Raw genomic sequence first — 21,622 nt, 5'->3', positions numbered from 1 at the left:
GAACTATGTAATGCTCATTTGAAAAATAAAGTTACTGTATCAATATATATATATTTTTTTTTGATTTTCTAAATCTTATAAATGATAGTTATCTATAAGATTATACAAATTTTAAATATTTATATTTTAATTTAATATAGGCTTTTTGCTGTGAACTTTGATGATTAGTTTCCTGAATAGATTTTAATCTGCTTTAACCAGAATGAAAAAGACTCCATATGGTAATTTTAATATTTCGCACAATTGGCAAACCTTCTGATTTCCACCTGAGAAAAGGATTCACACTAGTCCTTTTGGGGCGCTGATGGGTTTTCTCTTCCACACGGCCTTGATCCGGACTAATCTGTGAATTATCTGTCTTTAGGATTTTACATTATTCTGGAGCTGGCAGACTGTGTTCCCTCAATGCATCCTTTCTCTCCTTTCTATTCTCTCTGTACTTCCTATGAGCGGTTCCATGACTTCCAAATCAAGCCAAAATTGGATTCTCAGTGGCGTGCATGGGGGGGGGGGGAGAATGGCGCTACCTTGTGTTTCCGGGCACTGTGTGCCTCTGATTTGCCCGTTCTGTCTCCAGTGTGGAGACAATCCCAAACTAAGCAAGCTTTGTTAAATCAGCTTAATTTTACAGGCCTCTAAAGATGCAATTCTGATTCTCCAGCCTGTTTTGAACCCCAAAAAGCAATGGAATATCATCAGTCATATTGTGCTGCTTTGTTGCCTAATAAATAAATTAGATTTGTTTGTGGGCAGAGAAATGCAACTCATGCAGGATATCGCTTTTGAAGCACCTGGAGGCGACTAAGAAGATTAATTTAATTCATCTAAGCCAAAGCAATAACAACACAGCTGATTGCATGAGGTGTCAGTGTTGTGTCCGAATCCTGAATCTTTCATTCTCTCTATATTTTTTTTTTATCTGGGAAAACCTTATTGCGGATACTTTCTGCAATTTTATGTATATGTATATGTATATGTACAGTATATGTGTGTGTGTGTGTGTGTGTGTGTGTGTGTGTATATATATATATATTGATTTTTAGTTTTTAACATGGGACAAGCGGATTGGAAAATGGATGGATTTATTTCTTTCATTTTGTATATTCATTCTACTTTGAGTACTGGCAGTTTGTCAAATTTGTTTATTAGTCTTTCCGGGATCCTAATTGTACACATTTCAGTGAACTCAGATACCAAATGGAAGAAAAAAAGGGACCCAGATGAAAAACGACAAAGCCGTAGGCAAACAAAGCCAATATCCGCTGCTCCATGAAGCTGATACACAATCAAACAGTGCCTGGTGGCTATTGAGAAGCACATGGATGGGTTGTAAAGCTGCTTGATTTGTCATTTTGTACTTGGAGAGTGGAGGACGTGAAGGGAATGAGGCATGACTGGCTGTGGATGGTGACTTTGGAGCCAGTGTAGCTTAGTTGGTAGACCATGAAATGTTTCATTTAATTAGATTCATTCCCTCTTCTGAATGTTTTGTTATGGTGGCGTAGTGGTTAGGAAGCTGGGCTGATAACCAAAAGATTTCAAGTTCAAACAGCTACAGGAGATCATCGAGTAGAAGAGGAAATAGATCTTTCTGCAGTCTGTACCTCGACTAGCAGATGGTTCTCAAAATAATGAGTGGCCATGTTTCTCTAAACCCCTCTTGAAAGATACTCCATTCGATGCACAGGCTAACCCAGTAAGCCAGAAAAATCATATTAAGTGTGGAAAAACATATGTATATATAAACACCCAGAGTTATGCTTTATGAACTGCATGAATCTTTAATGGCAAAATGCATGATTTATAATCTGCCAGGCTTGTGTTTGTGTGTGTTTACAGCAAGGGTTTTGAGAATGTGCAATGTAATAGATTAATAGCATACTATTATTTTTCTTTATCATTATTATTATTTATGTCCAGTACCTCTTCATTTTCACACGCAAGGGGTTGAAATGAGCTGGAACTGAGAATAGAAAAACTGACTTAATACAAGCATGAGTCATTATTAATGAGAGTCTCTTGTCACACATTAAGCTAAACCTTTAAAATGTAACAATTAAGTGACTAAAAATGCTTTATTCATCTTCCAGACCAGTAGTTGGCAACCTCACTTTGTAAAGAAACACTACACGCCTATAGACTGAACACGTTACATGCATGCGCATGGACGCCACTGTTTTCTCAAATCCGCGTTTATGTAGTTTACATGGAGACGATAACGCTATCTTTTTCAAAAAGTTTTCAAAAGTGCGTTTTCATCCCCCATAAAACGCCGTTGTCGTGTAAACGAACAGCCCAAGCGCATAAAAAGTTTCAGTTTTTAATTGAAAACGGTGTCGTGTAGACATAGCCTGGTTCTACCAGACTCTCTTACATTTCATTTGTACAGAGAGTCTGGCCTCTCTCCATTGACAAGCGTTAACTTCCTTGTAGGCGGGAACTCTGTTGAAGTTTAAAACTATTGGATCTGACCAGAGTCACTCTGGATCTGCCATAACCAATTGCTAACGTTTGGTCGTGACGTATGTCAACTCAAACTAGCGCACGATCTCAACGTCATCGTTCTCAGCCACTCCCTCTGTTCGCTGATTGGACCGGTTAAAAATTGATCGGAGAAAACCAAAGAATACACCACAATCCCAGACGGAGTTACTGAAGGAAAATGAAATTGAGCGGAAGTACGTAGGAGGGCGGAGCCAGGCTAGTGTAGACAGCCCCTTAGTCTTGATTGACAAAAGTGTCATCGGAAAGTTGGTATATTAGTATTATTACGCTTATATTTAACTTGAACTGAAGTAATTTAGAGGAAGATCCACAAATGTTTTCATTCAAAGTACCTCGCACTGCCAGACTAAATTCTGCTCTAGGTTAAACCATTTGACTACTTGTCAGGTCAACAGGGCTATAACAGTATTGAGATATATTGGCTACAGTACGGACAAAGACACACAGCTTCATTATTACAGGCTGGCTAAATGCAAGGCCTGTGGAAATGTTGGCCAAACTCTGTGGAAGCAGTGATCCCTTTGTTCAATGGCCGTCAATTACCCAAGCCTCTTCCCTGTAATCATCTCTCTCTAGACTTCAACCCAGAACCTTCTGGCATTTTAGCAGCGAACTCATTCCACCCCAATTACCCATTAAAGGACCCCACAGAATTCCACAGCACATTTCAAAATACAAACTTCAAGTACTGAAGAATATAGTCTATACATTAGCTAGCAGCAGTTTTTTGTCACAAGGCACACAGATCTCTACTGAAAGCATTGAGATACATGTGGAGCAATGAAACATCCGTCCATCCAGCCAGCCATCCATCATTTTTGTCCACGGTAACATTTAAAATACATTAAAATTTAATATTTTGTTACATGGGATGGAACATTCAAGGGCTAAAGGATATATGTTTTTCATTCTTCTTTTCAATCTTTTTTATGATAAAGGATTGCTTTTACTGTCTGAAACCAAGAAAAGAGAAAAGAACAGCCTTATCTGTTTTGACAGAGCACCTTTCTTTCAAACAGCATTAAAGATGATGATCTTTCTCTTCTGTTTCCTGGCAAGATAAGAGAAGAAGAGTGCTTTAAAGAGTTGCAGACCCTTTGCTGCTGTCAGTTTGGTGCAGAGGTTCAAAGCGAAGTTCTGTGTGGACTAATTTTGTGTAGACTGACTTTGCTTATTTCATCTCAGCTTATTTTTTGCAGTAAATCCCCATCATTGGTTTCCCAACTGGTTTTGCTTCCAAATCAAGTGATCGTGTTTTTAAGTAAAACTAAAAACCAAAAAGTAGAGCTCAGTTGCTCAACAGGAGCCATTTTGTAATTTCCCCATGCAATCACTTGGATCTGCATGTAAGAACAGCCAGAATTACCTATAAAACAGCGGAAAAACTGTCAAGGAATTCATGCCCCAGTTGCGTTCCATCTCATTTTACTGGGATGCATATTTCAGCCCTGTCAGCCCAGAAGAAAGCCCTCAAGCATATATCAGCATGGGACATTTATCTCCAACCATTTAGTCAAAAAATGTCAAGAAACATCCAGTTAAGTGTTGACCTCAGTCAGCAAGTGCAAAACTGTGTTAAACCAGTACCACTGTGATGTTTCTACCAAAGTGACATAAGTGAGGTATACCAGAAACTATTTCTTTCACTTGTTTCCATGAAAGAACTTCAAAAGTTTAGAAAGAAACCATTTCAGTCTGAAATTGCCAAATTGCCTGAGTATAACGGCACTCTTGAGGGCCTTTTAGAAACTTATTTACTTCAAGCAACTTCAATACAAACACAATGCACTGAAAAATATGTCCTTATTTTCTCTGCCTTTGTGCTCCAGACACAAAAAAGAATGATAAACCTTGGGATTGTTCACATCCAGAGGCAGAGGTTTACCTTTATAGAATTATAAATCATGGTGGACAAAGAATAGTGTCTATCTTGGAAGCAATCCTGTGTTGTTACAGTAGAAATAGCATGATGCACCATAGCAATAGATTCAATAACGGCTCTGAGGATGCAACAAATGCTGTTTATAGAGATGAATATGTTTTTATTCCTTGAGCATGGTGAATCAGGAGATAGCTGTAAATAGATTTCACTTTTATGATGTCTTTACGGTGGATGCCAGTTTAAGAAGAAGATATTTTGAAGAGAGTTTCAATTGTTTTATCCATACAATGAAAGCCAACAAATAATAACTCAGTATCTCAGTATATATACACTACCATTCCAAAAGCTTGGTGTCAGTACTTAAAAAAACAACAACTTTTGTTCAGCATGGATGCATTAAATTAGGACATAGACATTATAATATTCCAACAGATAAATGCTATTTCTTGAACTTTCTATTCATCAAAGAATCCTGGAAAAAAAACATCACGTTTCCATAATGATATTAATGAGCGCAACTGTTTTTTTTTTTTTTTTTATCACAAAATCAACATATTAGAATGATTTCTGAAGGATCATGTGACACTGAAAGCTGCTAAAATTTCAGCTTTCCCTTCACAGGAATACATTACATTTTTTATGTACATGGTTTTATGTTTTACAGTTTATTACAAATAAAAAACAGTTATTTAAATGTTAGTAATTTTTCAACATCGCTGTTTTTACTATATTTTGGTCAAATAAAGCCAGTCTGGGTGAGCATAAGAGAAGAAATCTTACAGACCCCAAACTTTTGAACAGTATCTACAGTATAAACCCTAAACCTAGTCCTAAAATCTGATTGGTTGATTGAAATTGGTGTCGATCTTGGTAAATGTTCTGCTTAAGTAAATCACATTTATGCTTACTGCCATATCACAACCTTTCCTTTTAGCACATTGATATTTGACACGAGTTAACTGGGCTCTCTAAAAACCCCATGCATATCAAATGATTTTTAAATCACAGCACTTTATTAATATTTTCCTCTCTGACGTTCCCCTCTTGAAATAATCAAACCCGTCTAAAAGACTGATGACCTTCTCCGGTGAACCGTGGGGAGCTTTGGCTGACAATAAGCGTGCTGATGGTGCGCACCTTGTGGTCGGCCTTGTCCCATTAGCTGCAGGTGTAACCACCGCAGGAAATTAATCCTTATTAGGGAGCGTTGAAGGGGGTGAGACTCTGGACTGTTCTGCTGGCCTAATGACAGATACATATCTGCCCGAGGTCCTATTATTCCTTCAGCCCTGGCTCTGCCTCCTGGCGCTCCGGAGCTGGCGTTTTAATGAATCTGTATTTTTATCATCTGTCAGTTTGTATTAGATGATAGCTTTAGATTTCTTGCAGGACATTAACGGAGAGCCTGTTTGGTAATGGGAGAGCACTGTGCAGCAGGAATGATGGAATGCGAGCATTCAAGGAACAGATTTCCAGTGCGCTAGGCTCTTTTGCTTGAGTCAAGGGTAATCATTTTGCATGATGTTTGGAGAGGCCTCAAGTTTTTATCTTTTTAACTGCTTCCCTGGGCTGTTTTAAATGACAGTGCTGTAGTTATGGCAGGCCTGAATCATCCAGATGGAATCTGATATTTGCATTCTATGCGCTGATGGATGTATTTAAAGGGTTATTTCACCCAAATATGAAAATTCTGTCAGTAATTACTCACCCTCATGTTGTTCCAACTCCGTAAGACTTTCGTTCATCTTCGGAACACAAATTAAGATATTTTTGATTAAATCTGAGAGCTGGATCACTCCTCCATAGGCTTCTATGGGATCGAAACTTGCCGGCCCAGAAAGTTAGAAAAGACAATGTTTAAAATAGTCCAAGTGACTACAGTGGCTCAACCATAAGTTTATCAAGCGACGAGAATACTTTTTGTGCGCAAAAAACAAACACAAATAACAACTTTATTCAACTATTCATTTTCTTCTGTGTCGGCCTGAATAAATTCACTAGTAACAGCGCAGCGCTTCTGGGTTGTAGGTCACACGCATCACACACATGACCAGCGTCGGCCAATAGTGAGGTGACGTACAACCCAGAAGTGCTGCACTGTACGTCAGAGGCCAACATGAAGAATATGAATAGTTGAATAAAGTCGCAAGTTTCGATCTCAGAGAAGCCTATGGAGGAGTTAGACAGCTCTCAGATTTCATCAAAAATATCTTAATTTGTGTTCTGAAGATGAACGAAAGTCTTACGGGGTTGGAACAACATGAGGGTGAGTAATTACTGACAGAATTTGCATTTTTGGATGAACTAACCCTTTAAGACTCTAATGTAAGTGGACTATGCATTAGAGTGTTAGATGCACAAATCTATAACATTGTACATTTTAATCTGTCTGTCTGACATTTTGCTTTTAAATGAGCTTTTTTATCAGGCTCCTATGTTTAGGTTGAATAATTTCACTTTAATGGCAAAGAAAAGTTTATTAGTCAGTTATTGAAATACCTTATTTTCTAAAATGTCACTGATAGAGTAAAATTAAAAAATGTCAGACGCACTTAGAGGCTTTTGTATCTGAAGTCTTCATATAGTTTAAGTGTAAACATAATTTTTATTAGGTTTATATCTTTGTTTCATTGTTTACAGTTTTAATATAGCTTTAATTTATTCTACATATTTTATGTATGTGCATGAAAATATTTAAATAGCACTGAATTGACAAGTTAATTTAATAATCTCTTAAAAATAAGATTGTATTTTTTTATACTATATATATATATATACATACATACAGTATATACATATACACACACACACATATATATATATATATATATATATATATACACATATATATATATATTTTAATGGCTATTCCTTCTCTTCAAAAATTTTTATTTACAATTTTAATATTTCTATGTTATGCCCCCTGACTTAATATTTGCATATATTTCATAAAGTGATGTTCTTACTGTGAGAGGAATTTAAATACAAAATTCTGAACTCGATGGAGATAAAAATAAAATATTGACTTTCAAAGACATTTTTTTCAGCTAGTATTGATATATGCAATTATTTGTGATATTATGTAATAACTTTTTGTCTGATTGCCAGCCCTAATTTTTCACTAGAGTCCATCTTGTCACTCTTCCTATAACACAGTTTGACTTGAGATGTTAGATTTCTGCACTTGTAGCGTGCGAGTTGCAGACTTTTTTTGATCTGTTATTTCAAGACCTATGCATCACCTGAAAAAGGGAAGCCCTCAGAAACCAATTTGCACCGCATCTCTAGCGTTGCTCAAACACAGCTAATCTATTATAACCAAAATACACCTATTTGTTCTCCACAGAGTTCACAATGTGTTTATTAAACTTTTGCTGTCGGGCAAAATGCTGTTTAAGCTTTGCCGTCTGTACCACCCGTCAGAAAGCTCTTGGTCCTGAGGGCTGGCAGGAGATATCGAGTTTTAAATCGCTTAATGATCAGAGAAACTATGACAGATGAGATCTTTATAGCCATATCTGAATGAGACTCGAGTCGCTCTGTCCTCTGGATGAGGTCATCACGGTCCTCCCCGTCTGCTCTCTCTCTCTCTCACTTTTCATCTTCTTCCTCCATCCCTCCCTCCCTTGTGTGCCTCCCTTCATCCTTTCCCTCACACTCTTTTCTTGGAGCCAGGAACCCATAACAACATCCCATCCAGAGCCAAATGCCAAATCATCAAAGGAAAGGATACAATGATTAGGGCCATCTAAGGCAGCATCGGGATCTCTGTTTAAAAGCCACACACTTCAGGGTAATTGATAGGACGGTACCTCCTCGCACCCTCCCATATCCCACCGGCAAGCAATCGCCGTTCTTTGCTCTCAGATCATGTGCTGGAAATGAATTTGCCCCAGATGCAATCAATATCAAAAGATTGACTTGAATCCGAGCGCTCTACCCCATCTCCAGATGTCATGCCCCCTTCCTCTCATCCATCTATGTCTTAATCTCTTCCATTCGGGCCCCAGTCGCCATAGCATGAAATGTTTACGCAGACTGGGAGAGTTTGAGGCTTTCAGATGTGTTAAGTTGCATCAGTAATGACGTTCTCAGTTCTGGATCCAGTTGGCTGCAGTTGTGTTTGTCAAACATGATGAATGTTGAATTTAGTTTAGTTCGTTAATGTTACTTCAAAGGCAACGTGAGACCTCCTTAAGGGGGACTTCAGCCCACTGTCTTTCATCTTAAGACCTCTCAAAATTTGTGATTTATGTTATTTCCCTTAATTATTATTAAAAAATCATCTACTAAAATGGAAAAGTTTATTAGCAGTACATAAAGTCAAAGTGGTGCAAAGTTACAACATCCAGCGACATCAATTGCAAAGTTGCTTTGTTTGTTTTTAAATAAATAGAAATATTTGAGTTTTGATTGCATAGTGGGTAGTGGGGTAAGATGTGTCAACCCTTTATTCAAATAAACAGCACACAATTTTTTAACATGATCGCATATTTAGAAAGAGCCTTTTGTTTGCTTGAAATCGAGATGCTCATTTGAGAAACGCTTATGTAAGAGCATTATTTAAAAAGTTTTTTTTTTTTTTTTTTTTTGGAAGTGAATCGTTTACATGTCTTGAGAGGAACAATGGATATTTATTCAAAAAATAAATAAATCTGTTATCATTTTCTCTTGCTTATGTCTTTCCAAACCTGTACGACCTTTTCTTTTATGGAACACAAAAGATGCTATTATGAGTCATCTTTCTTTCTTTTTTTTTTTCATACAATGAAAGTCAATGGGATCAAGTTTTTGGAGCCCATTGACTGTATGGACATTTTCTCATGTTTTTTTCATTCCAAACATGTATGATGTCCATTCATACAATTAAATTTAATGGGATCCAATGTTGTTTTGGATCCCATTTACTTTCATTGTATGGGCATTCCTCAAAATATCTTCTTTTGTGTTTCCACAGAAGAGAGTCAGACATATTTTAAATGACTTAAGGGTGGGTATATGATGACAGACATGGGAAAACATGGCGGGCTGAGCCTTCCAAAGACTGAAATCCTACAATTGCCCCTAAAAAACTAAAAAACAAACTGCTAATATAAACAACTTTAGCCATGTCATGCTCTCTTTTGTGTCGTTTGCCCTGTTGATAACTTGTACCACACTATAAATGCTAATGCATCCCCCCTCCAACTCATTAAAACACTCTAATTGCAACATAGTGGCGTAACGGTCATTTGCCAACAATGTATAACCTTCATCACGTCTCCTCATCATCCTTCCCTTTCCCCGTCCGTTCTCCCACAATATGCAGCATGATAAAATCATTAGCCTGCTGCCACTGCAACCTAATTAATTAACCCAATAAAGCTATAAATAAAGGCCTAGCTATTAAGGTAGGGATGTGACTGACATCACTGTTTTGATGCTGTAACTTTTATGCATCGACCTCCGTCATCTGTCGTCCGAGAGACGATGTACTAAATCACAATTACCTGGGGCGAAACATCGAACGGTATGCGTGCTTTGTGGATTATCCTGGTTTGGTACACAAATTGGTTTGTATATAAATCTGGTTGAATTATGTTTGTTGACTTCTGGCCCGGTGTGTTTTCAATAGTAATGCATTCATTATTTTCGGAGACACTGCTCAAGCTTTTTCATCTCTCAAGAGCTCGTCTGAAAAAGCCTATCACACAGACCCCGGTACACAAATGTACTCTCAGGTACAAGATAAATGAGAGCACTGGGTCTAAATGACCCGTGTTTGTGTATATGCGTGTGCTCGTTCACGCATACACAACAAGGGATGACGTATCTAATGAACGTGAGTCTTCCAGGGAAAGCTTCAGAACATAAGAGTTAAGTTGGGATGTTTGTAAACTCCTTTGAGGCAGTATTAGAAATCTATCCTACTCACAGGATTTTTTAAACTAAAAATTGTATCATTTACTTGTGTTGTATTGCATTAGGCAGAAACCTCATATCGCCATATTGTAATTTTTTTTCATAAATAATTACTATTGGTCACCCTTTACGTCTGTCTGTGGGTTTTGCAAATATTTAGAGATGGTCCTCACTGCAGAACACAAGATCCAGGAGGCGGGGTTGGATCCAGATCCAACTCCTCCCCATCTCCACCCCCTGATCCCTAAACCCACCCCTACACCTACCAATCTCCACCCCCTGGATCTGGACCCAACTCCGCCCCCTGGATCTGGACCCAATCTCCACCCCCTGGATCTGGACCCAACTCCGCCCCCTGGATCTCGTGTACTGCAGTGAGGTGCTACTGAATATTTAACCAATGAAAAGTTTTAAAAAGAGATTGTGACTAAACTCCATTGGATCCTCAAACTGTCAGTAAAACCTTATAACTAGTATTGCACACATTTTGTACTTTCTCTGCTCATTTGCAATGCAAGTGTAAATAAAGAACTATTTGTTTGAACTAGTACAGCGTTATATATATATACACAGTATATATAAAGGCTAATGTTTTGTATTTGAGGAGTGGAGAAGAGTGTCTTAGTCTAGCATTTGTTGTTGAGTCATAGACAATATTTTCTTAAATAGCTTATGAATAGCACTTCATCTTTAATAACATGAGAGTTTGGCCAAATGACAGAACAAAACTGAGCGCCCACATAGCTGCAGTAAACCTGTAAGTTGATGAAAACATAATGCGATGCGCTTACTGCCTGCCAGATGTGGCCATTCTGTTAACGGACACATGTACTGTTTGTCCGAAATTCTCCGAAATTTGAGCATTTCGGTAAAATGTTAATAAGAAAATGACACATCTTTTGGTTTTTAGGTTTTGGAGATGCAAGTCTTCCACCCAACAGCTGGAATTTTTTGTTGCATGATTTTCAAAAATTGTCAAACAATATACACTTATAAACTAAAGATCTAAAAACGATTGGTTGATGCTAGCATTGCACCATTTAATTTATTTCCTCTTTTAAACATCCTGATTTCCTCTTATTTTGTTCGAAAAGCATCACAGCCCTGGCAGATGATTACAACTCCATCTTGTAGGCATTGTCATAAAATCTTTTTCGATATACATCGATTTCAGTGTCACAATAGACTGATTAGTATTGTTGCCGCAGAATGCATTCGCAGTTTTTTGCTTCATATAGTGGCAATAGACACTCATGTATAAACATCCCGGCCTGGTCTGTTATTCCCTGTCTTATAATGCATGAATGACTAAGTCATAGTGACAAATTGACTGTCATTGTTCACGTTTCACCTCTCCTATATGTACGGCACCACCACAAAGCTCAAATCTTGTTCTTGAGCACATTCTCTCCATACACATCATCAACAAGCTTTTTCACACGCCAGTGCCCGCGGTTAAGCTTCATCTCTTATTCATGTGATTGTCATGTTTGCTTACCCTGTTTTTGTCGTTTGGGAATCTGACGCAGTCTCGAATTGCTTAGTCTTTTATTTTTTACAACCACCCCTTCCTGCTTTTACATTTATATTTTAGTATCCATTTATGTTATATTTTAGTATCCTGCTTTTACATTTATATTTTAGTATCCATTTATTTTATATTTTAGTATCCTGTTTTTACATTTATGTATTAGTTTTTTTGTTTTGTTTTTTTAACTTCAATCATTAGTCACCGACTGAATTACCAAATTTCGATACCTAAGGGATTAATCTCGTCAACGTCAGTGAGCCAATAAGCATGCAGCATGATTGGCTGTAGCGAGGCATCAAGGAAAAATACTAGTTTATAGCAGTTTTACCCAGAGACGTGGCTCACAAGTGAGTCTGTAGTGTGTAAGCGTACCAACCCCCATAGATGTAAAATATGTGGAAAAGATCAAAAGTGTGGCTACATTTCAACAGGCTCGATACCAACTGAGTGCAATGCAATATTTGCGATAAGACAATTGCTGCCAATACCGGCAACTAGCGCTGTCAAAAGTACTGACTTCTGTATTAAGTCGGTACTGAAATGTTTAAAATGTGACAATACCAGCATTACCTCTAGCATTATATGAAACAATGCTGCCTTTTTTATTGTATGAGACAATATAATCATTATGCATTACAATTGTCTTCTCCTCATGAGAACAGAGGAAGCAGGTAATTCATCTTGCAGGTATGTTTTTTTTATTCAGTTGATATGTAGGCCTTTAAAATGGTGTGTTTAGATCTGTTGTACCATGTTGTATTTGAAATGCCCCTGCAGGAAAGATATTTATCACAATAATGCATACCCAATATCCGTGGTATTGTGCCAGCGAATAGCCACACGGAGCATGCGTTCCACCTGGATTTTAGGTGGAACAGTCATGAGCTACGAGCCATATTTATTTTCCTACATACAGTATGTCTGCTTTTAGATTACATATAGATTACATTTTAGATTACAAATGTGCTAGGGGTCAAAAATGAGAAAAAATGTATCCCTTATATACTGTGTATATATATATATATATAGATATATATATATATATATATATATATCGACCGATAGATACACACTTTCAAATCTTCATTAAATTGTTTATTTAGAGGCTCTTCATATACTATAGCTCTTCATATACTTTATTTGTGGCAATTACATAAGCCTACCTGCATTTAGTCCTCCGAGATGTTTTTCACAACAGGCCTGATTTGTGAACTAGAGATGCTTTGTTATGTGTTCTTGAAGGAGAGTGAGGATGTAGGACACATGGTTGTCAAGTGGACGTGTCTATGCACTGCAGTCTGTCTTCTGATGGACAGGGAGAGGGTGTGTGTGTGCATTTACAGACATGAACACGTCCCACGGCCCCCTCCGACAATCCTAGCGGACCTTCTTCTGACAGCCAGTCTCGATAGTAAGCAAAGGATGTAAACACGCAACCAGGGACACACGCAGAAGACAGGCTCGCATTAACCTTGCCTGTAAATGGCTTCACACCCCCATGCTTTATTAATAGTATCTTGAGGGCGCTTGTATAGCACATGTGCTCATTTAACAGAGACTGTGAAAAAATAACACTTGAACATCTTTGCAAACACAGTGTGGCCTTGTCACACAGGGATCTATTTAATGTGGGCGTGTTGCTCTCAAGGCACAAGTTATTTTTAATTAGGTTAAAATACTGGGCGAACAATATCTCTTGGTGCATTACTTTTTGGCTTTCATGTTTATTTTGTCATAAATCAATTAGTCAATTCTTCTTTTATTCAAAAGTAATAGACTCTGGTAAGTCTCAGAACAAATAATAATATCTGGGTTATAATTTATCCAAATGTTACCACAATGTACGGGTCAGATTATTGCATAAATAAATATTGGTTATTTTAAAAGTAGGATTTTAAATAGGTTTATTTTTTTGATTTATTTAGCTGTCTGATCATCAGGTGTAAATACCCTCCGAAACACTTTTGAGATGGATTTAAATCTGATCACTCAAACCAATTCAGAAGGTGGTTTGAGACGCATCCAAATTAAACTGGACAAATATAAATGTATCTGGTTGTTGAAGCCACGTCAATTTTACCTCCCAAAATGTAAAAAAAAAACTTTGTAAAAGCATGTTATCGGCTATATGACATGCCAGATATGCTTATAGCCAGATATGACATCGCTACTGCAACACGCACCGCCGTAGATGAGTATCTCTTCAGCAAGCGGGATGTTGTGCAGGAATCGAAGATCGGATTTATATTCGTTTTGTGGAGACACGTTTATGTGGTCAAGTGTAAATGGAACCATTTTTACAAATCAGTAAAAACACATACTTATAGTGATGGGAAGTCCGGTTCTTTTCCGCGAACCGGTTCTTTCGGACAGTTCAATGAACAATTGAAACAATTGAAACAATGAACCGGTTCAAAAAACCGGTTCACCAGTTCTTTTACGTCATCACGTAATGACGTCAATTCTATCATCCCGGCGTATAAATATACATTCAAATAAAGGCATTTGTAATCATAACTTCAGTACTCATCGTCATAATCATCTTGGATAGGTTTCTTACATTTACGTTTTGAAAATGAACCCTGTAGTAGGCCTAAGGCAATGCGCAAACGCGGATGTTTTACATGTCTTAAAGTGAATAAACTGGTCTTCATCATTTTTATTTTATTTGCAATTAAATAAACTTACATTTCGCCGAATTCGGCCCCTCATTCAAGTCATTGGTTCACCCGTGCTCATGTAACAGCACAGCACAGACAGTATATAAACACAGCATCAGTTGGCCAAAAGAAAGTTCGGTTCAGAGACGGTGCGATCACGCATGCGCAGTCTCTCCAGCTCATCGGTTCTCCGTATCGAACGTGTCCGAAAGAAACAGTTCTCGGTTCTGTGCTGGTGATCCGAGAACTGCTGCAACAACCAGTTCTTGACTCGAGAACCGTATAGCATGCCTGTGTGTGAGCTGAAAACTACTGAAACCTTACTAGGCTAAATCAGTCGACAAAACTAAAAACTCGATGCATGTCTCCAGTATGTTTAATACGTTATGTTTTGATTAACACATTATAAACATTTGCACCCTTTAAAACCTTGGAAAGAGTTTAGGCTACGTCAAAAACGTATATCACCTTACTTAGAAATTAAATTATCTGTTCCTGAAAATAATGTTTTAGTATAATAATAAATGTTTAGTTTTATAATCCATTCATTGTTTCCAATCTTTAAAATAATACAGTGAAAAGGCAGTAGCCTATGTGATAAACATGTTTCTAACATGTTTTATTTTGTTACACTTATTGATGTTCAATAAAATACTTAAGAAACATGCATTTCGTCCCTCTGAAAAAATTGCACGCATGCTCAGCTCATCAGCTCATCGGTTCTCCGTATCGAACGCGTCCGAAAGAAACAGTTCACAGTTCTGTACTGGTGATCCGAGAACCGCTGTACCTGTACGTTCGGTAGTGCGCGCATGCTCAGTATCTGCTCGTGCTCATCACTTCTCTCAGCACAACATATCTCAGTTCAGTGAACTGTTGGATTTACTGGAGTAACATATATGCCTACTCCGGGATATTGGTTTATTTTGAGTCGAAGGGACTGTCAGGACTCATGTCCGAAAGTGAGTAACTTAACTTGTGGATCAGCGCTGACGCAAGACGCGAACTGTTTCGAACGATTCAGTCCGATTTAGTGTACTGGTTCGACCAGTTCACTAAAAAGAACCGGTTCAAAAGAACGATTCGTTCACGAACCGGCCATCACTACATACTTAGTTCTGTCATGAAACTCTAGATGGTGCAGGCTGATAGGTCTTTAACTAATTTGTTAGCAATCACGTCATTATCTACATAGCACAGCTGATTGGTTGCTGCTGTTGCAATTTCGGCCAATGAGCTACGGCTCAACATTCAAACAAATACCAGTAGTGTTGCTGTTAGCAGTATGCAGCGTGCTTTCAGAAACCCTCCACCTTCCCCAGCTCCACCTGTATAGATCTGCTACGAGGGTTAAATCATGTATGTTATATGTGCAGCAGCAGCAGTAGTGTGTCTTACATGCTCACATCAATGTCTGTGAACGTATTGGCAGTAGCAAGTCTCTGTACTTGCTCTGCAGCAGCGTAGCAGATCTATTACGCAAATACCAAATACATTAGCATTGCCATATCCATTACCATGCCAATCTCTATTACAATACCAATCTCCCGTGAGTTGTCATGACAGAAATGAAGTTACCAGATGTAAATAGGCCCAAAATGTTAGTGTAAACCAAAAATGTCCAGCAGGAATTAGGGATGGATTGTTCAGGTGCCTCAAGATTCATTTTGAATTTGATTCAGGGAGTTCTGAAGCAATTAAAAAAATGATTCTTAAAGCATCTCAGGTTATCAGCAACAATACTCCAGATTTCCCATTTCCCTGTACTCAACACTTTTTTTTTATTTTGGCCTGTTTGTTTATTTAAATTTTTTCCTCAGACTTCAGAGAGTGTAGTATCTTAAAAAGGAGCCATTTACAAAATGGTTGTAAGTGCATCTAGTCATCACGCAGGAGGAAATGACTTTGTGGCTGACTGGAAACGAACAGGTGCTCTCTTGGATTCATTTAGCATTGCTTTAGGGAAAGTCCAGCATAATCCTGTTTTTGTTTTTGTTTTCTAGCAGCGATTTACATGCATTTTACATGCATTTGAACCCAAATCAGCTTTGGTTTGGTCTGTTGTGTCATTTTCAGCGACACCAAGTAAACATCTGCAGGAAAGCGGTGGGGGGAAAAACGGCCTAATTAGGATGAAGTCGATGTCCTGTATTCCCAGCTGCTCGCTGTGTTTAGACAGACGACGTCTAGCGCGGGTAACCTCTTCTCCTGACTGCCCTTTCACAATGCAGCCTGTGAGGTGAACGCAACGCAACAGTTGGTGTAATAAGACAATTAGCCCGCGCAATTTGTAACTTTCTTAATTGCGCTGCAAGCTGCAAACGTTTCCAGTGCGTCCGTCACCTGCTAATTGTGAACCTATCGCTCACAAGAAAATGGAGGACAGGAAATGGAGAAAACAAAGCCCTTTCTCTCCCTCCATCTTTGTCTCAACCTCTCTCCCATCGTCTTTTTCTGTCCTGATTAAATAATTGCTTTTTAATTAGTTTGGAAGTAATGCATGTATTCGCCGTCCTTTGTCTTAATCTCCACCGATGCCATTGTGGAAAAAACGGAGACTCGTACAATCGAGTGTGCTGAAATATTTACCATCGTCGTTGGATGCCTGCCACAAAGTGCAATTGGCTCGGCAGCCCTAATGAAATTGTCCCTAATTTGTTTCTGCTGATTAGGTGCTCTGCTTAGACGAAGAATGCGCCGTTTGCCTGCTTTTGTTTTAAAAGGCTAGCCTTGAGTGCTGTCCATTCATCAATTTGTTTTTTCATCACAAAATTTGCCTTTCTGCTGGTGAAAAAAAAAGAAAAAAAAGAATGACTCGCAACTTTGGCCAGTAAGCGTTGATGTTGGACGGTGGCTTTTCCAAAACTCCTGTTTGGAGTAAATACCAGATGCCGTCTCGGTCGGCCATATGGAGCTCGCTGCCTCGCAGCAGACTGGGAGCTGGGAATGGAAACAGGTGGAAGGTACAGAGATTAAAGACCCGCTCAGGCTGCCTTACATCATGGCGACTTGCGCTTCGGTAGCCACGTTTAAATCTGCTCGTTTTGACGTTTCTATTCGTATTGTAAATGGGTCATCAACTTTAGGAAAGGTTACTCAGGAAAAAGTATGAGCAATGCATTATTGTGTTACTAAGGAGCCACTAAAGGGACATTGTGGTGGAAACAATATGGGATGGATGGGATATTTTAATTCTTTTGCGTTCTACCAAGATGTTCGCAAAGGTTTTGGTGTAAATTGTGTTTTTTGAAAATATAAAAATGCAGAATGTTTTCTGTGATGGGGGTAGAGTATGAGGATATAATATACAGTTTGTACAGTGCAAAAATCATTGTCTCTATGGAAAGTCCACATAAAACATGAAAACACTGTGTGTGTGTGTGTGTGTGTGTGTGTTTGCTCACAAATTGGCTTGTGCTATAATGTCTATGCACAATGCATTTTTCTAAGATTGTTCCAATACAAATAAACTATAATGATAAATATTATTGATTTATTGATTTGATTTGGAAAAATATTCATACAAATGTCTCATTCTAACAAATTTCTGTGCAAATTGTTTGTAAAAATATTCATTCAGACCATTGGTTCTGCTTGTGTTTCATGAATGAAGCCTATTGTAAGTAAAAGTAGCGGTTACTTTTGTGTTATTGTCAGTTTGCCAAGGCTGTAATTCTTTCAGAATGGAAGCTTGCAGGTCTTTTTATGCATTTATTTATTTATTTTACATATCTAAAGTGGTTACTTTTGCTGTGGACGAGTTTGTCTTCCTGAAGTAGTCTGACTCTGAAGTAGAGGCATTTCATCAGCACCATTGACAGTGTTCTAAAAACAACCACTTTCTGGAAAGCTTTTCTTGGTTGCTTTTATTTCTCATGGTGACCCATCATATGTTGTTCTATAGATACATTTCTTTATAACATCCAGTGATTATCTGTACATCAAAATCAGACAGGAGATGATCTGCAGATTATCACCTGCCGTCTTTAATGTTGTGGCGATATTTATTAGGGTGTTTGAGGTTACATTCCTCTCTCAAGGGCAGAGCCGCAGTAAGGCTCTGTGGGGACATGAACCGGCAGCATACTGGTATCTGCTCCATTACCCTGCCCAGTGGACCAAGCGTGACTTCATTCGTCTCTGTTTCAGTGGCAAATCCACCTGATCTCTTGTGTTTAGATCATTTCACACTGAGGCTCCCAATGGGAGCTCGCACAAAGATTCTGGTGTAAAACAATGCAAATGTGTGTGTATTTTGCGTAAACATACACCACAGGCACACGTTTTAGCAGTCGGGTTAAATGAAATGGTTTCAGAGATCACAGAAACTTTCTAAGTTAAAAGTGATAAGTACATGAATGCTGAAAAACAAAATGACATCAAAAGGTTGCCTCAGTGCATCATGTTTTGCAAGGTTACATTACCTCGCATTACCCTTTATAATGTAAACGCAAAATTAAATAGTATGTACAATACATGTGCCTTCTATGTGACATATTTAGGAATGGTGTAATTGGTGGTTTTTAATTAAAAATTTTAAATAAATAAATATATTATTTTATTATTATTAATTTATTTATTTAATTTATATTTATTATTATTATTATTATTATAACTATTATTATAACAATGATAATAAATACATTTTTAATGATTATAATTAGTGTGTGTGTGTGTGTGCGTGTGCGTGCGTGTGTGTGTGTGTGTGTGTATATACATATATATATTATATATATATATATATTCCCCAAAATGTATGTGTTGTACCATTTTTACAAATTTCTGTGTGAATTGTTCTTCATTTCTTCTGGTTTATTTTAATTCATTTTTCTTTCACTCCATATGTCATAAAAGACTTGGTTTTTGGTGCCACGTTCCTTTAAGTTACCTGATCAGCCTGAGTGACAGCAATCCAACTTAGGAAATTCAAACATTTCTCAATCTCTGTTTTGCAGCTCCACCCGCAGGAAGACTGTCACACAATCCTTTCAATCTCTCTCTCTCTCTCTCTCTCTTTTTCCCCCTCCAGATGTACAGCACATTAAGCGCAGAGACATCGTGCTCAAGAGGGAACTGGGCGAAGGGGCCTTTGGGAAGGTGTTCCTGGCAGAGTGCTACAACCTAAGCCCCACTAAGGACAAGATGCTAGTGGCTGTCAAGGTAAGAGATGATCCCTCCATTCCAGCAGGGCCGTAGCGCTCTCCAGTTACACAGGACTCATTCGAAAGGTCAAGCCCCTTTTTCCAGCCCCCCTCGAATGACATATAAAGTTGATCCTCCTGTGCCCGCTAGAGCGGGGTTTCTTTCAGGGAACGATCGCTAGACGTCTTGGTGATGGAGGATTTGTTAACTAAGATCAATGATGGAAAGAGCTCTGCTGTGCTCCAAGGAGAGATCAGCTACAATAGCGTTTAATATTTGGCATTGATACAAGGTTTGGGGGGGTATTAAGATATTGCAGTGCTGTGGTTTAGTCTTCATGGCATAGACGGAGTGGAATGAGTCATCGCTGTGGGCAGACAGTTCCTGGATAATGCCTTAACATGGTTTACCACATGGGACTATTCACCAAGGTCAAGGAACTCACCGTCCAGTGAGTTGAGGCAGTCTATTGAAGGAGGTCTTCAGATCAGTGCTGATCTGTAAGTGCGCTAGTTTGTCTGTCGGTTTCGAAATGTCAAAGTTTCAAGGTTTCACAGATGCTGACATGTTGAAGTATGAAGTCAAACTTATACTTAGTATTTTGTTGAGTACTATTATAAACTTACCTAACCACCCACTCAAATCACCCACCCACCCACCTAACAAACTAACCTAACCACCCAGCCACCTAACTACCTAAACCATCCACCCACCGACCTATCTACCTACCCACCCACCTAACTTCAGAAACCACCTAACCCATTCACCTACGACCTACCTAACTACCTAAACCACCTAACCACCTAAACCACCTAACCCATCCACCTAACTTCAGAAACCACCTAACCCATCCACCCACCGACTTAACGACCTAACCACCCACCCACCTAACTACCTAAACCACCTAATCCATCACCACACCGACCTACCTAGCCATCCATCCACCCACCCAACTACCTAAACCACCTAACCCATCCACCCACCCACCAACCTACCTTCATACCTACCCACCTAACTACTTAAACTACCTACCCACCCACCCACCCACGTAACTTCGGAAACCACCTAACCCATCCACCCACCACCTACCTACCTATATATATATAACTTGATTTTAATTTAACTTTATATATATATATATATCTCCCATGTTTTCTTCTTTTTCATTATCAGTGAGATCTTGTTTTGCTTTCATGGTGTTGCACTTTAGTCCGAAATGGTTGGAGGAATAAATCTGGGCAATAACACTGTCTGCTAGTGACGGTTTATCATCCAGCAAAGCACATCATTCTGGAGATGCTGTGATCAAGAGTGATGGAGCTGACAGTGTCTTTTAGAATCTTGTGATGGTGTCTGAAGAAGATTCTCATGTGAAGAACAACACAAGCAGCCACATGCCCTGTTTTACCACTGACCCATTGGAAGAAAATCAAAAATGATCTTTCTGATATCTAGTTTTTTTTTTTCCTTTTAAACATAAATTAAATTACATGGAGAGCAAATAGAGGAGACTTCAGTTTTTTTCCTAAGAAAAAGAATAGAGGGCTACTTAAAATTAAGGAATCTAAAAAGAAATCTAAATCAAATGTAATACATTTGTTTATTTAAATCATGTTTAAAACAGTTAAATGTAACTATGACATAAATTAATAACTCCCTTTCCAAATTGATACATAAATAGAAATTTAAACCTGTATTTAATTAATGTTTATCCATTTCTTAATTAATTTGCCAATTTCTCTATCCATTTGTCAAAGTTAAAATGCCATTGGACTATTCACATGGGAGCAGCCAATGAACTTTGATACACAAAGTACACTGAGATGGCCATCAAGAAAAGCAGCTGACCAATCCTTGTTTTATTCAATTTATTTTTATTTTTAATGAATATTTATTTGTCGATTTTGCAGTCCAAGACCACCATTAAAAAGAACTCTATACTTGTCTGATTTCAGAATTAACCACACAAAAAAAATGTCTCTGATTAGTCAAGATATTAAA

The 21,622-nt window shown here is 38.2% G+C and overlaps 1 protein-coding gene across 2 annotated transcripts in view; it reads left to right on the top strand.

Annotated features, from left to right (window-relative positions):
* ntrk3a (neurotrophic tyrosine kinase, receptor, type 3a) overlaps positions 1–21,622 on the top strand; it is a 205,068-nt gene that overhangs the window by 163,901 nt on the left and 19,545 nt on the right. For both annotated transcript variants that reach the window (XM_084396553.1, XM_084396552.1), the window contains exon 13: positions 19,509–19,639. In XM_084396553.1, the coding sequence (XP_084252679.1) occupies positions 19,509–19,639 (131 nt within the window). The remainder of the gene's footprint in view (positions 1–19,508; positions 19,640–21,622) is intronic.

This window comes from Rutilus rutilus (genome assembly GCF_951802725.1).
Source record: "Rutilus rutilus genome assembly, chromosome: 23".
In the NCBI taxonomy this organism is placed as follows: Eukaryota; Metazoa; Chordata; class Actinopteri; order Cypriniformes; family Leuciscidae; genus Rutilus; species Rutilus rutilus.
The sequence above is the reverse complement of the archived record's forward strand: the minus strand, read 5'-3'. Positions and strand labels throughout refer to the sequence as shown.